The sequence below is a fragment of the Zeus faber genome (genome assembly GCF_960531495.2).
Source record: "Zeus faber genome assembly, chromosome: 13".
Lineage (NCBI taxonomy): Eukaryota > Metazoa > Chordata > Actinopteri > Zeiformes > Zeidae > Zeus > Zeus faber.
Genome location: NC_137198.1, coordinates 132,785 through 154,922, shown reverse-complemented (window position 1 = coordinate 154,922; position 22,138 = coordinate 132,785). Strand labels below are relative to the sequence as shown.

Here is a 22,138-nt window from a genome sequence, read left to right as displayed (position 1 = left end):
GCCAACAGCGCCCCAGCAAGAATCGAACTCAGGACCTTCTTGCTGTGAGGCAGCAGTGCAATGACCCTACGTCTGTGTGCCTCAGTTGAAATGGAGATTGATCAGACCAGGCTACGTTTTTCCAGTCTTCAACCGTCCAGTTTTGGGAGCCTGAGCCCACTGCAGCCTCAGCTTTGTGTTCTTGGCTGATAGAAGTGGAACCCGACATGGTTCTGCTGTTGTAGTCCATCCGCCACAACCCGCCTGTTGTGCGTCCTGACATGTTGTTCTGCTCACCACAAATGTACAGAGTGATCATCTGAGTGACCATATCCTTTCTGCCAGTCTGGCCATTCCACCTTGACCTCTCTCAACAACGAGGCCTTTCGGTCTGCAGAACTGCATCACTGGATATTTTTTGTTTTTTTCCCCCACCATTCTGAGTAAACAGTAGAGACTGTTGTGCGTGAAAATCCCAGGAGATCAGCAGCTACAGAAATACTCAAACCAGCCCGTCTGGCACCAATCATGCCGCAGTCGTAAACACTTGAGATTACATTTTTCCCCATTGTGATGGTTGATGCGAACATTAACTGAAGCCGATGACCCGTATCTGCATTATTTTATGCATTGTTCTGCTGCCACACGATTGGCTGATTTAGGTAGTTGCTGAATAACTAGATGGACAGATGTTCCTAATAAAGTGCTAGTTGAGTATGAATTAAGCCACATCTTTCCCATTGTGACGATTGACTGTATTTTTCGGCCACGCGAATGGGAAAAAAAATAAAGGAGCAGAACATTAAATGCAATATTTTGACAGTGTTGCCCCATCTCAATGACCATTTCCCATCATAATACAGAAAGAAGGGTCAGCAGCGTTGTCGTGGTTACCGGCGGTCCGAAGTGGAGTGCTGTGGGGATCCCGGGCACATCTGTTCCCGGCATGCGGCGGCGGATCTTCTTGCAGAACTGTCGGATGTCGCTGCAGGACGTCTCCAGGTCTTTGAGCAGTACAGCCAGGTCGGCCTTCTCCTGACCCGCGTGCAGGAAGGCACGCAGACGGCCCACCTCCACCGCCATGCAGTCCAGTGCACTCTGGGTAAACTGCAGGAGGAACCAGGGGAAACTAGAGTCTGACATCACTTAAAAATCTTTTAAATCACTCATTATGTTATTTGTATTGTAAACCTGCACTAGATAATGCTTTGGCCGTAAATGGCACCTGTACGTGTTCCAATTAGTTACAAAATTGCATATTTCACCAGAATTTATAAGCTACCACACCATCTAATGACAATTAAATTCATTGTCATTAGTTGGTGTGGTCTGGTAGTGCATAATAATAGTACATAATTGCAGTCAAATTTGTGCTGCTTATTCTTCCAAATCATTCCATCTGACCCTAATTTCATGTGTATTTGTCTTGTATTTCATGCAAAGCCACACTTACTACTGTGAATGAAATGAGCTGTGTTTGTTGTATGTTTTGACACTCAGCCGAGGCTGTGTGAGCAGCGCGTGTCCTACCCTGATGTGGTCGGCCAGCTGCATCGTGCAGTCCTCGCTCTGATCCATCAGATGGATGCTGTACAGGTGCTGGAGAGGGACAGATTAAAATTCCATGTAAAAGAGCGACCAAACATTGATGTCTATAAGTGTAATAAAGTGCATATATACACCGATCAGCCAAAACATTAAAACCACTGACCATGGTCCCAGGTGGACCCTGACCCCGCCCATCCACATGATGTAGAAAATGCGATTCATCAGACCACACCACATTCTTCCACTGCTATAATGTTTTAATGTTGTGGCTGATCGGGGTGTGTGTGTCTGTGTGTGTAAGACTATATGCATATTCATGCTATAGGAACATGTGCACGCGGTGTCACCTGGTAGTACTTGATGGCCTTGGTGAGGAGCTCCACGTTCACCGTCTCGTCCAGCTGGTCTTTGTGCAGGAGGTCGATCAGGAAGTCCAGCGAGCGCTCGTGCACGCTCATCTCCGGGTACAGAGAGCCGACCTTCTTATACACCTCCACACTGCACTGAGCCAGGGCCCTGAGGCACGTGCACACACACGGAGCCAGTTTAATGTTGTGTACTCCAAGAAACACTTTTAGAGTGATTCGTCAACGTGTCAAAACGTTTGCGAGTAGGGATTTACACATGAGCACGCCGCTGTCTGATAAAGTGTGTGTTGCGCAGGAGCAGCGACGTACTGTTCATATTTGTGCAGCATGGCCTGCAGCAGACTGAGGGAGTAAACCAAACCCCCGGCAAAGCTCAGCTGTTCGCCCAGCGCCCCCTTCAGCCCTGTGCGTTCCACGCAGCTCTCGTTCAGATCAAACTTCTCCTGCGCCTGCTTGCTGATCAGCTCCGCCTGGGATACAACCAGCGGGTTATGGTCATGTATAGAGATTTATGAACAGTGAATAGCAATATCAGCAATTGGTTTTAATATCAACAATAAATGTGACAATTCTGAATGAGTTTATTTACCATCCACAAGAAATCCATAAGATTATTTTGCTAAAAATAATTACATATTTGGCTGGCACTTCTTAAGAAACCGAAATTCAATGTATTTGCTCCATGCATATGCGCCTCTACATGTGGTTGCCATTGTTGGGTGGTGGGGTCTGCCACCCTAATCAGGCACGCGCAAGGCAGCCGTGGTGAATTTGATAAGACATAGTAGTTGTTGTTATCAGTAAAATATCAATATGGTTGAACAGTACCTTCAGATGGAAAATAAATGAATAGATCAGAAGAAACTGGAGAAAATAATTTGACCTGGAGCCAAGATAGATGCATTTATCTATCATCTGTCAGGTCCGTCTGAATGGGACCGGCTCTCAGACTGAGGGTTCTTCTCATCTACCTTGCAGATGAGCCTGGGGATCAGCAGCAGCACCAGGATGCAGTCGTGGTCTCCGCCATGACGCAGGAAGGACTCGGGCATGAAGGAGGTCAGCAGGGACACCTGCCTGTTGGCTTGGCCCACCTCCATCTTCCTCAGCTCCATCTCGATGGCCTGTACAGGGAGGAGGAAACAGGAAGGGCTTTAAATACATACAGTCCCCTCCGCGATATCTGGCAACCCCCTATGGGGATCTGGCACCCCAGTTTGGGAATCGTTCTATAACATACTGAGTACTTGCCTTTTACATACAAACAGAAACTAGGTTTGCAGAAAGTTGACACAAGCTAAAAAGACATGACACCTCCAGGAAGTGGATCCCAGGGAGCAGCTGGGACAGACGCTGACCTTGGCGTACGCCTTCGTCTCCGCAAACTTGATCTTGAAGTCGAACATCTCGGCCGGCTGCTGCTGCAGCTCAGCGGAGGCTTCCTGCTGGCTCGTCAGCTCCCTGTTCACCTCCTGATGGCGACACAACAGCAGCCAAACCATCAAGTACCAGAAATCCAGGCATACATTTTTTTGTGTAAAGTAGTAGCTCAGAAGAACGGGTTATCTAGTAATTCAAAGGTTGTCAGTTCAATCCCCGCCTCCTGCTAGCACACTGAAGTTTCCTTGAGCAAGACAATTAAACCCCTAACTGAAGCTCATGGCTGCATCCATCGGTCTATGAATGCAAGTCGCTTTGGACAAAAGCGCCTGCTAGATTATGTCGTACATAATGAGTAACAAGAGCTGGAAAATCCTGGTTCAGAAAGTAGGATACCACTCCTGGATTCTAAGTCTGTTTAGGAAGTGGTATTGAACTTTTTAAAGACAAACAGTTGCTGCAGGTACTAATAATCTCAGAGGGAAAAGGAAAACAATAATAGCAGTAGTTGTAGTAGAAGTAAGATACTGGTATTGTAGTAGAAGGAAGAAATTAGACTAAGGTTGGGCGATCGTTTCTATTTTCATATCATCAAATCATGGCTCATTGAGACCGCCAAGATGCAATCTCATCACCAGGGGGCAGCGCGAATGGGGGTGGGGGTGGGGTGGGGGTGCTCAGCACTTGTTATTGATTTTGTCCTGTCAACTGCCATTCAACAGCAGCTCCTAGAGGGCACCCGAGGCGGGGAGAGAGGGAGAGGTAGAACCATGATTTAGTGTGATCATCCACTGACAAGACATCCACCCAGAGCAGCGGGGCCCCGGGGAGGGACAGGAGCCCTGCTTCCTGCGGAGGCTCTGTTTAGCATTTATTGTTTTATTGTTATTGATGTTAAAATTTAATTTGGATTCAACATTTTAAAAATCATCTTAAGCGTGGCTCAGCATCTGACGGAGATTTGAAATAATCAAACCTTTAAGCTTTATGCGAGCAAAAAAGTTTAAGTTACGTGAATAAACATTTATACAAGACTGAACATGTGAAACATTTAAACATTAAACAAACTGCGCTTGGTGCAACAATATTACCGCACCACGTTCTGATTAACATTATTATCTTTCATATCGCAGTCCAAATCATATCCATCACGTGAACTACTCTTATGGAGCGCAGAGTAAATTAAAGACTTTAAATTGGCCCGTCACTCATGCTGGTTAACGTGGCTCAGCTGGTGGACATGCCGCTCCACCAGAAACATCTCTGAACACACAGTAGGGTGCAGATTCTGGAGATAACTTTTTATAACATCTTAGTTCTGATAGTAAGGTCGTTAAAAATTATCAAAAATATCAGCGGAGGAAAAGCAATCGCCAATGACCCCTTCCATCATCGATAGAAATTGAATGCAAAACATGTCAATGTGTAAATAATATCGCCCTGAGATTCTGTGACTACCGTGAAAAGCAGTAGGGAAGCCACGTCTTCATATGGATTTGAGTAAAGTAATCCTCAAAGCTTCATCTGCTCTGGATGAGTCGGGGAGTGTAGGGAAGGGTTAGTTCAGTACTGCATCATCAACTTCTCCACATTGAATTTATCAAATATCAGCTTGGATTTGAGTGCTGTGACATGTAATATTATCATATATTAAGTACACCGCGGACTATTCTAAGCGTTTAAGAGCGCAAGAGTTGGTTAATTTCCATCATTCCTCATACCCTGTGAAGGTAAGATTAATATGAAATTTACTGAAAAAAAAAAAAAAAATCAATAAACATATTGTGAATCTCTTTAAATCTTCGTAACTAATAGGCCTGTATCATCTGCACAGTGCCGCCCATGTGGCAGTTCCAGACCTGCAGGTGAGCGGTGAGCTCGCGGTACTTCTTGATGGTCTGCTGGTAGTCGGCCACCGTCTCCTGAGCCGCCTCCACCCGTTTCTCGGCCTCTCGAACCCGCGCTGCGCCCAAATCCAGCATCTCCCGCAGCTCCAGCTCCGTCTCCCTGCCGTTCTCCTGGAGCTCGTCGTTCATCTCGTTGATGGCTTCCTATCAGGCGGAGACCGTCAACGGTAATAACACCATATTTTAGGTTGAATACCTCAACATCGGAATGTATTTTTATTGGGCACCTGTAAGATATTTTGAATGTGCATGAAGCTTTATTTGTTTGTATCCACAGAATCATAACTTTGTAATCTGTTACACCAACATCTAGCACCGCTGGTAACATACAACTTTGAGTCAGTTTTAAGAGCTTTGATTAACAATATTTCCAGGGCAGTTTATGGCAGTGATTTTTTTGATTAAGTGTTATTCTACCAGCCTGCCAAAAGAAGGATCTTCTAATCGGTCATTGGTACCAGGGAAGATCAATCAATAACGGAAAAGTGCTTGAAACCAATTTGAATAATAACTTATAGCTGACAATGGCCGCCAGAGGGCAATACAGAGAAGAATCTTTAATTGTCACGTAACACACCACACTACAACACACACACACACACACACACGCACACGCTTTGGGTGGTGGCCGGTGAAATGCTTCCTCTGCATTTAACCCATCCTGGCTTGCAGCCAGGAGCAGTGGGCAGCGTTCGTCGACGCCTGGGGACCTGGCGCCGAGTGTCCATCGCTGCTCACACCATGATGTGTGGATACATACACACACGTCGCCTTGCTCCACGTCAATGATGACAACAAACCTCTCCAATCTCAATCAGCTGAAAACAGCTTTAACAGTGCAATAATCATAATGTACAGATAAATATACATATTTATTTGTAACAGGTGGATTGTATTCTAAACATAACAAAAGAAAATGTGTGTTGTGTGCATACAAAAACCATAAATATACACAAAAGTGGATGAAAAAGTTAAATAATGAACTCCAAAATAATCACACTGTACAATAACGTCGACGCCTCAGTCAGTCCGCTACTCACCAGGTCGCTGACCGTCTCCCGCAGCTCCCGGACCTTCTCCTCCAGGTCCAGGTTCCTCTCCGTCAGAGTTTCCACCATCTCCTCCGCCCCCAGGGCCACATCCACCTGACAATGCATCGTCTCCATCATGAACTCCATTGTGTCGTGTGAGCTGTATTTGACCTTTTGACTTCTAAGGAAATGTCCTGTTGTTCTCAAAGCGAAGGGGTATTGAAGGGCTACAGGCTGCTCCCGGGGGCCCCCTGTACCCACCACGACAGTGAATACAAAGGCTGTGGACAGCTCACCTGTTCTTTGAGCTCATCGATGGTCTTCTCCGCCATCTTCACCTCCTCCTGCAGCTTCTCTCTCTGGCTCCTCAGCGTGTCCAGCTCCACGTTCTTCTTCTCCATCTGCTTCTGCAACTTCAGGTGCTCCTGCTTCTCCGACGCAGACAGGTCTCGCATCCTGGCAGGCGCAACACACACGTTTAAAGGGTTTAATATTCAAGCCGATAAATCCTTATATTACTACGGAGTCCACCAGGTGTCACAGATGTGCTATTTTTTTTATAATTACCTCAAATGATTAATCGGTACCCTTAAATGCTTTCAAATTCCCCACGTTTAATGAATGCTTTCCATTTCTCTCTTACGTTGGCAACCTTTTAGCACCCAGGCCGTTCACGTTCCTAGAATGGCCCTCGACCGCTTTCTGCAGAAACTACATTTCCAGCCAATAAGAATCTACATTTTTGGGCATCACTTTTTTGAGGAAACAAATGAGAAATGAATGAAAGGGGATTTCAAGGGGGTGATTTATAATTTGAGGGAACAGATTACAATTGACAGAATAAATAGGTGTATTTTGTTTTTTCCTCCTCCGATTCACCCTCATGGGGGTCAGGCACCTAAGGGTGGGAGGCCCCCTTGGACATCCAGACGGCTGACAGTGCAACTGCACCGTGTTGTATCAAAATCAAGAGATAATCTGCGTTCCTCTCAGATCTCCATCATGAATTAAGCGCAGACAGAATTGAGCGGAACAGAGAATCCGTAACAAACCCACCTGACCAGCGCTTCCTTCAGGCGGCCATTTTGTTCCTCCAACTGCTTCACGTGGTAACTTGAGGCCGCTCCGTCTGAGCCTGAGAGGAGGAGAGAAACAAATCAGCTGCTTCCCGTGGATAGTAGTACACAGTTACTTTTAGATTGGGCCTCTTTTAGATTGATATTGGGATTAAGACTAATAATGATTTCATTTGAAATATAAAAATATTGCACTTTCTTTTTCTGATAGAGTTCCATAGAGGAGCTCATCAGTACCCTTCTCCTCGATCTCATGCTTGAGGATCTCCAGGTCCATAGTGAGCTCCTCCGCCCGCTCCTTCAGGGAGTCGACCTCCTGCTGCAGAGACTCCGCTCGCTCCTCCGCCATCTCCTTGTCCAGCGTGGCCATCTCGATGGCGTCTGCCGTGTCCGCCATCTCCTCCATGTAGTGCTCCTTGGCCTCCAGCGCCTCCTTGGCCTCCTACAGATTCACGACTGTTTTCTTGAGTCTGTTCTACTGATTGTTCTTATTAGAGGTGTGTGAAACCTAGGATTTATGTGGACATTTAAGATTCCACTTCTCACTAAACTAGCCATACACTGACATATCATGGACAGTATTGGCTGAGATCGATTGTATATGTGTACTAAAATTATATTTATACATCTACCAATCACCCACCCATCCACCATAAATATATTCATTCAATCTGATTCCATCCATCATCCCTAGCTCCATCCATTCATCCAACTCTTATTCAACTGTCCAGCATCGATCTTTCCCTCCAACTATCTACCCATCCTTCCTCCATCTATCCATCCACCTTGTGCATCCACCCATCAACCCTGCCTCCCTCATTTTAGCAATCCATGGCCTCTTCCATCTAAACATCCCTCCCTCCATCTACCTACTGCATCCATTTCTTGGTCCCCACCTTCTTGGCCTCCTTTAGCTGCCTCTGCAGCTCGGCCTGCTGCTCCTGCATCTTGCTCTTCCACTCCTGCAGCTGCTCCAGCTGGATCTTGTGCTTCTCCAGCTCCTTCAGCTTGGCCTTGTCCTCCATGCGCTTCAGCCGCAGCGTCTCCAGCTTTTCCTCCAGGTCCTTCACCTGCGCCCGCAGGGACTCCTCTTCCTGGAGGACGGAGGAATGTAGAGGGGTAGATGGGAGAATACAGTGGTGGAGAAAAAGGAGGGATGGAAAGGAGTGGAGACACATAGGAGGGGGTGGAGGAGGAAGATGGAGTGGTAGAGAAAAAGGAGGGATGGGAGGAGTGAAAGGATGGGAGAATGGAGTGCTTGATACAAATTATCTTGATGAAAAGATTCTGATGCCAATCACTTGGGCTGACTCCAAATGAGTCAAAAATAAGGTTTAGGGTAAAAAAAGAAAAAAGACAACAGTATCTTCTCTTTGGTGTGGTAAAACGCTGAGGTGCTGAGGTGTGAAGTGCATAGAACACACATAGGCAAACAAACAGCGTGTCCAACCACACCCTGTCCAGGTTCCTCAGCAGAAGATCTTCAATGAATCATCCGTTCAACAAGTGGATTTGGTGAAACGCTTCATATTAGATGGACCAAACTCCAGCGCACACACATCTACCATCCCACTAATAAACACTCCTTATCACACCTCCCAGTGTTAGAATGCTAAGTGCCAAAAAACAACACTTCAAACTCAAGCGCAACCACATCACTGCACCTGTGTTTCCATGGTGACACCCTCCTGATTAAAAAAACATGAGTTAAAGTGATCAGAGCAGATGATAAATCTAACACCAGCTGACAACTAACTTTTACACCAAATATATTTGACTATACTTTGTCAGTACGACTGGGCAACAGGGAGAAATCTACGATAAAAACAATAAAACTAACGCCCCAATTTGATTCTGCGTAAATGTTTAAAATGCCATGTTCCAGAATCCATCCAGGACTGATCACATTGAACCACTCTACTATACAGTATATTGTTAGGTAAAGTATGATATTTCAGATAGTATAAGAATGAAGATCCAACTTTATTGATCTCCAGGGGGAAAATTCCTCTTCATTTAGTCGGAAGATCTGAACTGGGAGTTCCCATTTTCCAACTAAAATTTGGGGTTTGTTTATGAGCAAACCTCTGGATTCTTCATCCATCTCTACCACATCTATGCCTATGCACCAACTGTCTAGGTTTTACTTTGATGTATTTATAATTATAATAAATACAAAATTTGATATTAGGGAGCATGACCGTGATGGGGTGCTGACCTTGGTGGGGACTGGCACTGGGGGAGCTCCAGGGGAGTGGAGCGTGGGGATGACCGGGGCAGCCAGGGGTGTCTGGGCCGGGGTGCTGGGCTCACTGCTGCTCATCTCTCCGGCCGAGGCCGAGGCCGACCCGGAGGGACCCCCTTTGGTACCGCCCGCACCTGCAGGTCGGCTGGGCTGAACGTGAAGAGAATAAGCAGCGGCGGTTACATAGGTGCGTGGCAGGACTTTTACTTTCGAAATGGAAATGAACGCGTCGGAACTGTAGAAACGGTGTTGGTGTGGAGTGATAACAACGACAGAAACTGATGACCTTTTGAACTGAACTGATGGGGTCAGCATTTAATGACAGCGCACACAAACACAAACCCATAATACTCTTGTATGACATGAAAAAAGGAAATCTGAAAATATGAAGCCCTAGCAACAGCCATAAAACATGACTGGGCTCACCTTGGGCCTTCTGGCTGTGGTCTGAGGAGGAGGAGGAAGGTGGGATTGGAGAAGAAGAAAACAGGAGAACAGGTGAGGTGAGGCAGAAGGGCGGGAGGAGGGAAGGGAGAGAGAAACAGCCAGGGTTAGTTAATTAAGGCAAAATACTTTGCAGAGGAAACGGCAGCAGACGGGACAAGATGAGTGGATGAGATGAACAGACCTGGCTGGTTCCTAACTAGCAGGTACCAGAACCAACCAACCAAGCAACTGTCCAGTCCCTGTCCCTAGTCAACAAGACATCCCCCAACTTGTTCCTTCTCCCTTTTAAGCAGACAAAGCTCCACCTGGGATGCAGGGCAGCAGGATACATATATGGATATTATATAAGGAATAATGTGCAGCCATGTAACTATGTCCACAGCAAATAGAAATAGTCCACAGCATCAAACCAGTAAACTAGTCATACAATAATGAACCTATTTCCTGTTATTAATGTTTAAATGTGTTTTAATGTGTACATTTATATTTACATCAATCCTGAACTCATCATGAGTCATGCTGAATGGGACAATGGTGATTTTGGGCTTGAGAGACAAAATACATAGTTCCAGAAACGTTCATATTATAGCTTTTGTCGTTCATTCATATTGGGCTGTACATTATGGGATATATAGTACAGATCATGTAACACCCTCCTATGGCTCCTCTCCCCATCTCTCGGGCCCTTTGGACCGTGGTCACATGACCGTGCCTCAGGGCCTGGTACCGTCACTGCGAGCTCAATGGCTGCGTTGTGTCTCAGCGGACGCAGAGGACTCGGTCCAGAGGAGCCCAGTTCTGCTGTGCCACACACAGGCGACCAAGACGACCAGGCGGCCTCTTCCCGTCCCGCTTCGACATTGGAAGGTTCACGGCTGGCTCCACCCAACTCGGATCAGCGGTCACAGAAACTCAGAGAGGTCTCATCACGGCCCAATTATTCTAAATTATCCTATCACGGCCGGATGACTCAAATGACCATGTTTTTTTTCTATGTAGGCAACGACCTGATTAGAATGTTTTGCACAGTTAAAAACAATCCATCTAACCCTGTTTGACCTCTAAAATGTAAGAGATCTCACAGTCTGCTGCTCTGGCATTGACTGGATTTGCCTTCAAAAACCCAAAAAGACCCAAAAAACAGAAACAAACCCAGACAACTAAACAATACAAACACACACACACACACACACACACACACACACACACACACACACACACACACACACACACACACACACACACACACACACACACACACACACACACACAGCTCGTTAGCATCCTGATTGGATTAGTGCCGGAGCATCCAGCGGAGATCAACCCCAGATAACAACTGCACTAAATGGGATCCGACGTCTTAGCACCCTACTGTGTACACAACAACATCCACTGACAGCACTCTGGCTTTGCAGGTACATCTGCACTGAAGCGGGAAATAAGAGAAGTAAAACTAAATCGAAAATAGTTTTGTCTGAAAGGTGGGCTGCGTCAGGTCTATGACGAACTAACGGCTCCAAAGCAGAGTTCAACATGAGGCAGATGTTTTTAAATGACATTAAAAGCTCAACACAAAGGCATGTACTCAATTTAAAATCCACTGAAATCTAAAAAAGAAAATTGAAAAGAACTGTACGCTGATAAGTAAGCATGAACAGCTTCCATAAAGAGGCAGTATGGCTTCCAACACCGAGGCTCAAATTAAAAGTAGCAGACAGCAGAACAACCCAGACGGTGGAGCTAAATCATTTCAGAATTAAGAGAAAAATGCCCAAAGTACGCAAAGGAAAAAACTAAAATAAAAAATAAATAAATAAATAAATAAAAGCATGAATTAATACTATTTCTCGGGGTGAACGTATAACAGCAGCTCTGCCAAAAACAAATGGATGACATCGAAAAGCAAGAAGTTCAACAGTGATCTGTACCTTCCGAAGAGCTGGAGTCTGCCTCATCATATTTGCAGGAGAAGAAGACACACACACGCACACACACACACAGACACACAGACACACAGACACACACCGAGGTGATAAAACAGACGTTCAGTTCGTTGGCCTGTCTGTCAGACAAGACAGACAGACAGGCGGAGAGAGAGACAGACTAACACATTGACCCGGCATACAGTCAAGCAGGCAGAAGAACAGACAGACAGACAGACAGACAGACAGACAGACAGAGACAGACTCTGGCAGCTTGATTCAGCCTAGAAGCTGCAGCAGTGGTGCAAATGGCTGCCTCCCTTGTTCGCCCTACAGTTGTCCGGTGCTAGCACCGTCCTCCGCCCCTCGCTCATAGCGCTCCTCCGTCAGGCTGAGGTGGCCGGGCGTTGCTCTCCGTCCGCCTACAATCAGCAGCCGAGCATCTCTCCGCCTCCGACGAGCCTCTCTGTACGGAGAGATGCCTCCCCGCCTTTCCTCTGCTCTGCTCGCTCCCCCCGTCTGCATCAACCCCGCCCCCTCTCTCTCTCTGGGCTTATTGTGATTTGTCAGCTGGGCCAATGCTCTGCTCCCACATTACATCACTGCAGCCCTCCCTCCACATCCTCCCTCCCCCTCCACCGTCCTCTAACCTCGACAACACGCCGACCCACCCAGTCATCCCTCCACCGCAGACATAAAGGCAGGGGACAGGGTGAGAGAGAGATTGAAAGAGGGGGAAAATGAGAAAGGGGGCTTCATTTGAGCAGAGGAGGGAGGGGCGGGGGTGGGGGGGTCTCGACTGTGATGCAAGCCTCCCCTGTCTCCTAGCAACACTCATTAATTCCTCATTTGCCAAAACAATGGGGATACTACTATAGCTGTGTGTGCATGTTCTTATGTGGATGAAATTATCTCTAAAAGCACAATTCTGTATGATACTGATGTTGTTTTATGAGTTGGAATGAGGCACAATCAGGCCACATTTTAGATTAAAAAGTGGCCTAAAGATAAAAAAGTTGGGCATGTGATGAGCACAATGGCCTTGAAGTGATTAATAGGTTAACTCACCACTAAGGTGCCACAACACACTATACTTAGCAGTGAGCGCCTAAAAGCCTAAAATACTTGGTGATACCGTGGGAATGAATATGGATAGAACTAATTTATTGTGAGTACAATGAAGTTTAAAGGGTGATCATCTATCCATGGTAAAATATAGAGACATCTCACATCGAGTGATAAGGAAGGAAGGGAATCTTCACAAACATAAATATAATAATAGATAAAGCTGCAGGCAGCAATACACAGGGTCCAGTTTAGTTGTGTTAGGTTTGATTTCCAGGTTTGGAGGTTCCTGAGGAAAACCTGTCGTGATAGAGGGTCGCTCCGAGTCCACCGTGTCCACGTCGAGGTCAGGCGGAGGGAGGCTGTTTTGAACGTAGATGTAATGTTTTGGAAATAACGCAAATTACCGTATTTCTGAAATGTCCCTTTCCTCCATCAAACCATGATGCATTTTAAAATAAGGCTACTAGTAAGTCTCATTAAGGAATGAAAGTCATGATGCATGCAAAAATTGCAATTTATTATTATTATTACCATATTAGTAATACCCTGTTTTTATTACCAGCTTCTTGCTAACATTGTTTTCCTGCTGTCACATGGACTTTCTCGCACATAGAGTGCTAGAATAGGTTACACTGCATTCACATGGATTACGGTAATGGCAAACCAGAAGTTACGAGAGAAAGAGACTCTACTAACGACACCGTACTGCGCCCACCCTGAAAAATGCCAAGAAGATTCATAATAATAATAATAAAAAATCTGAGCAATACAATAACTGCTTCTCGCTAAATCTCATCAAATTGAACATGGTGACGTTAACATGTTATGATGCCATATCAAAACTCTAGTTTTCACCCCAAAAAAGACCTTAAGAAAGAAAATATGTCAGAATTTTACAAGAAAACACCCCCCAGAGATTTCCAAATAAGCCTTAATTAATTTGATGGGACGGATGGGATGGACCCCTAAATATAGCTGCATGCAGCAATACATGGGGTGCATTTTAGTTGTGTTCGGTACGTATTACAGTTTTCCGGCTTCTCTGAAGTGCAGCATGAGTTACAATTTTCCAAGTTTACATTGAACACCGCATAGTTTTTTTCACTTGTTTCATAACTTTTTTCAAGGTTTTCTGTGATTTGTTTGGTCTTTTCTTCAACACGAGTGTGACAGACCTCTAAGGATGGATGTTCTCTCCACTCCGTTTTTACTGACTGGTGATGCGACTTGGTTGGGTCGCACAGAGGAAAACCTGTCATGTCCAATGCGAGGACAGGGCACAGGGACGCTATTTTTATTTTTTTTTACGTAGATTTAATGTTTTAGAAATAATTTGCATATAAATAAAGACATGTTTGGTTTAAATTGAGATTCCTATTTTTCACGTGTTTTTTCATCACCGTGCACTTAGGTCAGTGAATATTGCGCTTGTGCTGTTTAGTTTAACAACTACGATTGTTCCTGGATCACAGAGTGTGGACACATAGGAAAGGGACGGTTCCTCCAAAGGTTCTAAGGACTTTCTGCGGTGCGACGACACCTTCTGTGTAAAATGCAGCATGAGTTACAGTGTTCCGAGTTTCCTATAAACGCAGCATTGGCTTAAGTTGTCTGTCTACGTGTGGCAAACACTATGTAGTCCACAGGGTGCAAGTGGCCTGATGTGAATGATCTCCAAGAGACGAAGCTTGGACTTATATAACTTCTGATGATGATGATGATGTCACAAAGCACCCCACTCCTCAAACAGTCAAATTGCACCAATATTCTTCTACTTCCTGGAAAATTACAACAGTTTTTCACTCATTTCTGCTCCAAATGTAGATCGATATTTATCCAACTCGAAGGACAAGACGTCTGAAACGTCACGGATCTATCGAACCTCAACCATGTCAGTGCGTATTGTGGTTTTCGTGTTGTGAGGCTAGACCCCTACTAACACAATAAAAGCTATTCTGAACTTGTATAATTTTCCACTTACTGTGGGGTGGGAGTGGTGTGATTTAAGCAGCCACACCTGTCTTGGGTCTAGTTAATTGGGCCCAGGATCAGGGGTGGCTGTGCACCTGTAACTCATTAGAGCAATTGAGCATGGGTTAAATCACCCATCCCAACACACACATGGGAGGGGCGCTCTGGTCATGACACCATTCCATATGCTCCTGCATATTGCATCTTGGCAATAAACTGGTTCATCCTCGACGATCCTTACCTGTGTCGGGAGGCCCGGGAGAAGCCACTTGGATGGCATGTGACAGGGGAACTGCCACACTTACGTTGAAGTAAAAGTGTTAATTTGGCACACAGTGGGTGAGTTTCATGTGCAATGGGTCCAGCAACACGTTTAGCGCCTGAAAAGCCACCAGTCACCATAAAAACCACCAGAGCAGAACGATGACAAGGGAAATAAAACGTGTTTGTACGGATCCATTACAAAGCAGCTCTGGGAAATGTGGCCTTGAAATATTTATCAGCTTCTGTATGCTGCTCTCGCTCCCTCCACAGCCCTACCTCTCTCGCGCTATCTCTCTACAGCTCTTTTCTGGCTCTCCATCACACTCTTTAAGTGCCTCCAAGAGAGCAGGGCGAGGCACAATGGAGGAAGAAGAAGGAAGGGAGCGAGCGAGAGGGAGAGAGAATGAGCGAGAGATTACATTTCATGGCCGTCACCAAATGACATCTCAGCAGTGGAACGCACCAGAGATATTCCAAACAACAATGTCCAAGAAGCATCGGGTTTTTGTGAAAAAAAAAAAAGGAAAGAACAGGGTTCTTCTCCATCTGCCCTGTTCAGGAAGTTATCATTCCACACTGGATATGAATATTTAGGCGACAGCTCCCACATCAACATAGTGACAATTGAATAAAGTCCAGGAAGTGTAATCCATCTCCCCTGACCGTTTGCGAACCGCCAGGATTTACTAAGCAACACACTGAGTACAAGGAACATTAAACTGTATTCCCAGAAAGTCTGACTTCCCCAATGGAACCTTAAGTAACTTCCAACTGGAACGAGCATGTTTTGAACGGGCACTGCACTACAGTAGTACATTTGATGTCATTAGAGAAATGTCCTTGTTCTCTGCAGGAGTAAAGCACTGTTTAGGATCCTGCTGTATATTTAGAATGCAGGCAGGTGAATAGTTCAGTAAACGTCCAATAGAGCTGTCACAATTATTACGTTGCCTGATTATTTGAGCAAATCCCGTGTAAACAGTCTATGTACATTCATTTTTTCTATTAAAGTGGCATAAAATAAACACACACAACCAAAATTATTTGGTCTTTCCTTCCTTCATAACATGCTGAGCAGCTTCTAGCAACATTTCGATGAGTCCTTCTCTGAATAATCGAATCTGTGTCTGAACATCAAGCTCTACGTGTGGGTAATGCGGCACCACACGCGGCCTCCTATCGGCCGCGAGAAATACCCGTCAGCTTGGACCTGAGCGCCTAAAAACAAGTTTGAACAAGGGCTCCTACTGCTTGAGGGAAGAGGCGAGTCGTGCCAGGCGGGCGGGGCACTGAGCTGAGAGCAGCCAAACTGGCAGGAAATCCATACGCAGCGTGGGGGGGTGGGGGGGTCTAACTCGTCCAGATCAGTGAGTTCAGCCCAACCGGGATCTGAATGTGACATTTAGGAGACCGGCAAAACCCAGGGGATCCTTGACTGTGACTCAGCCTTGACGTGGAGCGAGCGTGGACTCCGCCGTCAAACCCCGAAGCGGCTGCACGTGGTGTGCACACATGCCGGAGGACGCGAATCCTGCAAGACGCCAAACGCACCCTGTGCCGGCTCTGAGCCAATGAGGAGACGGGAGCATGGAGAGGTAGCCAGGAAACAGGGAACAGGGAACGGGCACAATGGGAACACGCACAAAATATCACACATTCTGCTGGGGGTCATGACGTATGATGGAGGTTTGAGGATGAGCGGCGAGGTATCGCGGGCGAACGGGTTCGGGCCCTGTTGCCATGCAGCAGGTTAGAGCCATTCAGAGCCACGGTTACGACGGTTACCACGGTCATCATAACATTACCACTGTACCGGGGCAAGAGAAACATGCAGCACCTTTTTGGGCTTCACTCCTCGCTGCGCGATCCGAGACAGGAAGGAGGGAAGAAATGGAGGGAGGGAGGGAGGAAGGGTGCGGAGGTGAAGGTTAGAGGTCAAGGTCACAGGGTCATCAGTGTCATGCTGAGGGATGATGGGAATTAAAGTGTTTTTCTTGGGTGGAAGGGTGATCTGTGTCAAGGCTCCACATGGTATTGCATCTCCCCCTTGCTCTGTCCCGCTATCCACACTTACTGCAGGACCCTTTAACAGATGCAAGGGGGCGATCCTGCTACTTAAAGAACCAAGTTCCAGTGATTGAAAAATAAGGTTCACCAACATCACACATTTGTGTATGAAATCAAACACAGCTATAGAGCCTCAAACAAGCAATTAAAAAGACAACATACATTTTGCCACTAGTCTCTAAACCTCCTTTGGGGCTCTGTGTCTTGTTGTGTCTTCGACCCGTCCTTCTTTCTTTCTTTCCTTCCTTCTTTCAGAGTTCCACCACAGACTGTGTTGGTTTTGGGGCAGGGTCTATTTAAATTCAACCCTGGTTTTCAGGTCAGCTCTCTTCCTCCCCAAAGCATTGACGGTTTGATTAAGTATTTGTCGTATGCCTGCAATTAAAACGTCTTTTCTTTTGCACTTGAAACCTGTGCCGGCGTCCCTTATTATGCTGAGGTTTTTGCAAAATGCATGCACAAAATATTATTCAGAAAGGGACAGAAGGACTGAAAATGGAACTTGATTAAAGTTGTTTGTTCTCTTGAGGTCTTGGCTGCCGAGTACAAATGTACTTATCGTTATATCGTCAAGGCTGTGCGAAGGCAATTCAGTCTGTGGAAGGTTAAAGTCAAGGTGACTAGAGGGTTTTCTGCCACGATGGCAGGAGGAGGAAGAGAAGGAGGAAGAGGAGGAGGAGCAGGTTTCAGATGAACCAGAGGAGGCACCAGACTCACAGAAACCCACACGGCCACAATGACTCAGCATCCGTCTTTGGTTCTGTTTCACTTATTCTCAAATCCTTTTCATTTGTTTGCTTTTTAGTTTTGTTTTTCATTACTGGTGAAATTTAGGACAAAAATAATATATTGTTTTTATCTTAAGTTGCCAGTACATGTCTCAGACTGTACCTTATCTTCCTAGTGCGTAGGGCGTAGGAAGTGGGTGGAGGGGTCTACACAATCCACTCTTTTCTATTGGTTACCAATGGCGTCAGAATTTAACCACATTTAATTTTGGAATTTAATTCTGTACATTACCACCAGCTGAATGTTCACGATGACAATTTTTAAATAAATTATACAACTGATATAGATTTTTTGTCGATCTTTTTCATGTGCTGGCCTAGTATGGTTGAGTTATATGCGTATGATTTTAAGAAACTGTTTCTAAAATTGTGCGTTTACAAAGATACCAATCACGTACTACATGCTTGATAAGAGCTTTTACTTTAACTCTCAGCACTGCTTGTTGCAAATATTTTCCAAAGCATAATTATTAAATCATTTAGATCGGCGCCAAATGGTCTGTATTTATCAAGCCTTAAAGAGAATTAAATGAAATTAAAGATCTGTCCATGTGCTGCACTCTGATGGCTGATCAGATGACACAGGTCTCCTTTTATAATCATTAGTGTTTTGATAAACTGATAACTTTCATCAGGGGCAGTCTGGCTTGAACCATGCCTGTGTAAACAGTACCCTCTGCTGGCAAAAGAAAATACTGATGCAAAATAAAATTGTACTTTTAGTTTAAAACTGCGCTTGGTAAAGAAAGCACAGAGAATACTGATAAGTGGGGCAACCGGTTTAGTAAACTAGTTAAGTGCACATACTACCATATTGAACTATAACCAGCAGCACCCATACAAGCTAATGGATCTGGTTCAGTCACAGTCCAAGCATCAGGGCAAAGAAAAGTCTCCAGTGTATTATCATTTGCACTGTGTATGGGACAGCGTAGAGAAAAATGTGCATGTCTGTATTTTTCTGGGTTTTCCTGTGCCCATGCACTGGATGTTTGTGTGTGTGTGTACACCAATAAAACATGATCTCACTCACCATCTTGGCGGATTTGGGCGTCTCCAGGATGTCTGTGAGACAGAGAGAGAGAGAGAAAGAAAGAGAGAGAGAGAGAGAGAGAGAGAGAGAGAGAGAGAGAGAGAGAGAGAGAGAAATTAATCATCGGTGTCTTGCTCCACACAGTGTAAAGTCCGACCAAAGTCCTGGTTAGAACTGATAACAGAACCAAGTCAAGTCTGCAGGTGACTGCCTCTACCTCTATCTGCAATAAGCTGCAGGGGAATCAGGGGTAATAAAGTGCGGATCCTGCTGTGCATCCTGGGTCCCAGGAATATGAAGACGTGACGGACCTGCCTCTCAAACACGTTGGTTGTATATTCAGAGCCTCCACAAACAGCCATGTTTGCCCGTCTTCAACTCCGATTCCAAGTGTCCATCTCAGATCAGTCGGTGTGACAGTGTCGGAAACAGCTACCATAAGGCCCAGGTGGAGTTGTAGGCTGGTTTGTACCATCAGGTAGTGTGGTCAGTGTGATGGTGAGATCGGCAACTGATTTGGTTCATGGTCACATAATTGGTTTTGTTTTATTCTTCTACTTTGTCTTTACATCTATTATTCATTTACACTCAAAGAACATTTGGGCCATCTGATCCCCATTCGATAGATTCATGCAAGGTAGATTGTGGAAGGTACTGTAAGTGTGATGGGACCCGATTTTGAGACTTGAAGGATCAGTATTTTAGATATCAATAACGTACTGAAAATTGGGTGTAAATATTTCATATCAGGTTTGGTGAAATTTGATAACTTCATTTTTCTCTCACCCACAAGGGCATCGAACGGCAGTTTTGAAATCAGATATTTTTTCTTAAAAAAAAAAGTTTATATCGACATTTTCAACTTCCATATCATGTTTTATTTAAAAATTGATAAGCTGTAGCCGTCCCAACCTCTGTTCTGAAACCTCAAGGCAGCGGATGGCGATAACCATGGATATAGCCCGCCGGCATGCTCAAGCAGCGCCTCCAACACCACAAAGTGTTGTGTCAGACGTGCATCGTTCTTTGGGTCGCACATGTGTTTACAACATTTATAGAAATAAGCCCGGATTTCTGCCTGTAACTAATTATTTCATCACCAGTGAGGCCTCCAGTCATTCTTTTTTTTTTTAATATATATAGACGTTATTAGGGAAGCACCAGTAGCATTTATTTCATATGGATGGAGCAGGAATGGATTTGTTGATGTAATTGGTGTAGAAGTGTGATCAACTGGAGATATTTTAGTTCACCTAATTCTATACTTTTCATAAAAAATATATTTCGCAACCCACCCAGACCAACACTGGGTTAGGGTCAGGGTTAGGGTTAGGGTGGAAACACTACATGAGCAGGTAGATGTGTTATTGTTTCCATCTGGGATCACACACCACTAAGGAGCTGGAATGAAGTCAAAAGAGAGACACAGTAGATGAATTTAAAGTTTAGACATTTTTCTGTATACTTCAAATATTTGACTGATTGTAACACTGCTCTGTTCCAGGTGGCATCCATCTAAGAGAAGCTAACAAGAAGAAGATTGTACTCTAAAATATATAACCGAGGACAGAAAAACTACTCCGACAGCCAAGAACTGAGTGTGTGACTGTGTGTGTGTGTGTGTGTGTGTGTGTGTGTGTGTGTGTGTGTGTCCCTGCTCGTGTCTCTTCACCTCGTTTGGGAACCTTGGCAGTGGCTGGCTCAGGTGTCTCAGGGGACGTTGTGTCCGCCCCGTCATCCACCAGCTGGATCTGTGTGAGAGTGAGAGAGAGCTCAGAACTTTCAAAAAGACTGTGGGCATAAACACTAGGAGGAGGGTATCTTTAAAATCCATACCCACCAGACATTAATTTTGGGTTAGATGGGATGAAATTAGTTCAGATTGGATATAATTAGATTGCACTTTAATGACCCCAAAGGAAAATATAGATTTACTCATAGATTAAACAGTTAATTATATACATTTACATTTACATTTAGTCATTTATCAGACGCTTTTATCCAAAGCGACTTACAAGGGAGAATAACATTCAGCTACATTGCGACAGAGATTAGTGTAACAACAACTTTGGTGTAACAATAAATACTGCAAGGTGGTGCTAAGTAATTGTAGATTAGGACAGGAGGTACTCACTGAAGAGCTGGGTCTTCATATATATATACATATATATATATATATATATATATATATATATATATATATATATATATATATATTTACACATTTATATATACACATATATATATACACATTTTAATACAGAGAATTAAAAAGGTCATTTATAACTTGACCTTAGGGCGAGGCCAGAAGAATTCAGTTTACCATCTGACTTCCATTACAAAAATATTTCTCTTAAGAAATAATACAGATTAAATATTTTAATTAATTTGTGACTATAATAATCTCTTGAACTTGAACTATGATGGTATTTTATTGAAGTGGTAAAGGGTTACATAAATACCTAAGAAAGTATATGTCATATTTTCAAATCAATTCAGAAATTGAAACCACAGAATTTAATCGTTTGAATTTTTTTTTAATCGGGCCCTAGAAGTTATTGTTAGCAAGAGATTACATTTCATTGAAATCATGATTTATTCTTAGCATAGATCCCAATAATTTGGAAGGTTGGAGATGGGTTTAAAAAGAGGTCTTCCTTTATTTACCAACCATAGCCACAACCAAAACAAAGCAAATGGAGTCAGTCACCTGCGACTGTCGGACAAAGATGCCGCGGTTCTCCTCGCAGGTGAAGTAGCGCTTGCCCTGCACCGTGCCATCGTTCTTGCCCTTGGGCTCGTCCAGGATGACACCCACCCACTTCCCGGAGGCGAAGAGGGTGGTGCCGATGTAGGCCACCGTGCCGCGCTGACCCTTCCCGATCACCTCCACCATGGAGCCCACCTTGGCCGGCCGGCTGCCCCCGTCAGAGCTCATCCTGCTGCTGCCACTGCTGGTGGTCTGCCAGAGCGGAGGGAGGTTACAGATGAAATAACTATGATTTCTCATGTAGAACAGCATGAAACAGTTCTCCTACCTTTCT

General features: G+C 44.8%; 1 protein-coding gene across 6 annotated transcripts in view; it reads right to left on the bottom strand.

The window, feature by feature from the left end:
- Window positions 1-22,138, bottom strand: part of dctn1b (dynactin 1b) — a 43,858-nt gene that overhangs the window by 12,219 nt on the left and 9,501 nt on the right. For 3 of the 6 annotated variants that reach the window (XM_080012514.1, XM_080012509.1, XM_080012510.1), the window contains exons 2-19: window positions 21,805-22,056; window positions 20,767-20,845; window positions 19,095-19,126; window positions 9,961-9,981; window positions 9,508-9,684; window positions 8,954-8,977; window positions 8,186-8,383; window positions 7,527-7,731; window positions 7,270-7,348; window positions 6,510-6,669; window positions 6,223-6,327; window positions 5,135-5,326; window positions 3,254-3,367; window positions 2,867-3,019; window positions 2,205-2,365; window positions 1,875-2,043; window positions 1,510-1,578; window positions 874-1,086 (exon numbers count right to left, since the gene is read on the bottom strand). In XM_080012514.1, the coding sequence (XP_079868640.1) occupies window positions 874-1,086; window positions 1,510-1,578; window positions 1,875-2,043; window positions 2,205-2,365; window positions 2,867-3,019; window positions 3,254-3,367; window positions 5,135-5,326; window positions 6,223-6,327; window positions 6,510-6,669; window positions 7,270-7,348; window positions 7,527-7,731; window positions 8,186-8,383; window positions 8,954-8,977; window positions 9,508-9,684; window positions 9,961-9,981; window positions 19,095-19,126; window positions 20,767-20,845; window positions 21,805-22,032 (2,379 nt within the window). In that variant the 5' untranslated portion in view covers window positions 22,033-22,056. The remainder of the gene's footprint in view (window positions 1-873; window positions 1,087-1,509; window positions 1,579-1,874; window positions 2,044-2,204; window positions 2,366-2,866; window positions 3,020-3,253; window positions 3,368-5,134; window positions 5,327-6,222; window positions 6,328-6,509; window positions 6,670-7,269; window positions 7,349-7,526; window positions 7,732-8,185; window positions 8,384-8,953; window positions 8,978-9,507; window positions 9,685-9,960; window positions 9,982-19,094; window positions 19,127-20,766; window positions 20,846-21,804; window positions 22,057-22,138) is intronic. The other 3 variants (XM_080012512.1, XM_080012513.1, XM_080012511.1) reach the window with 2 other exon arrangements.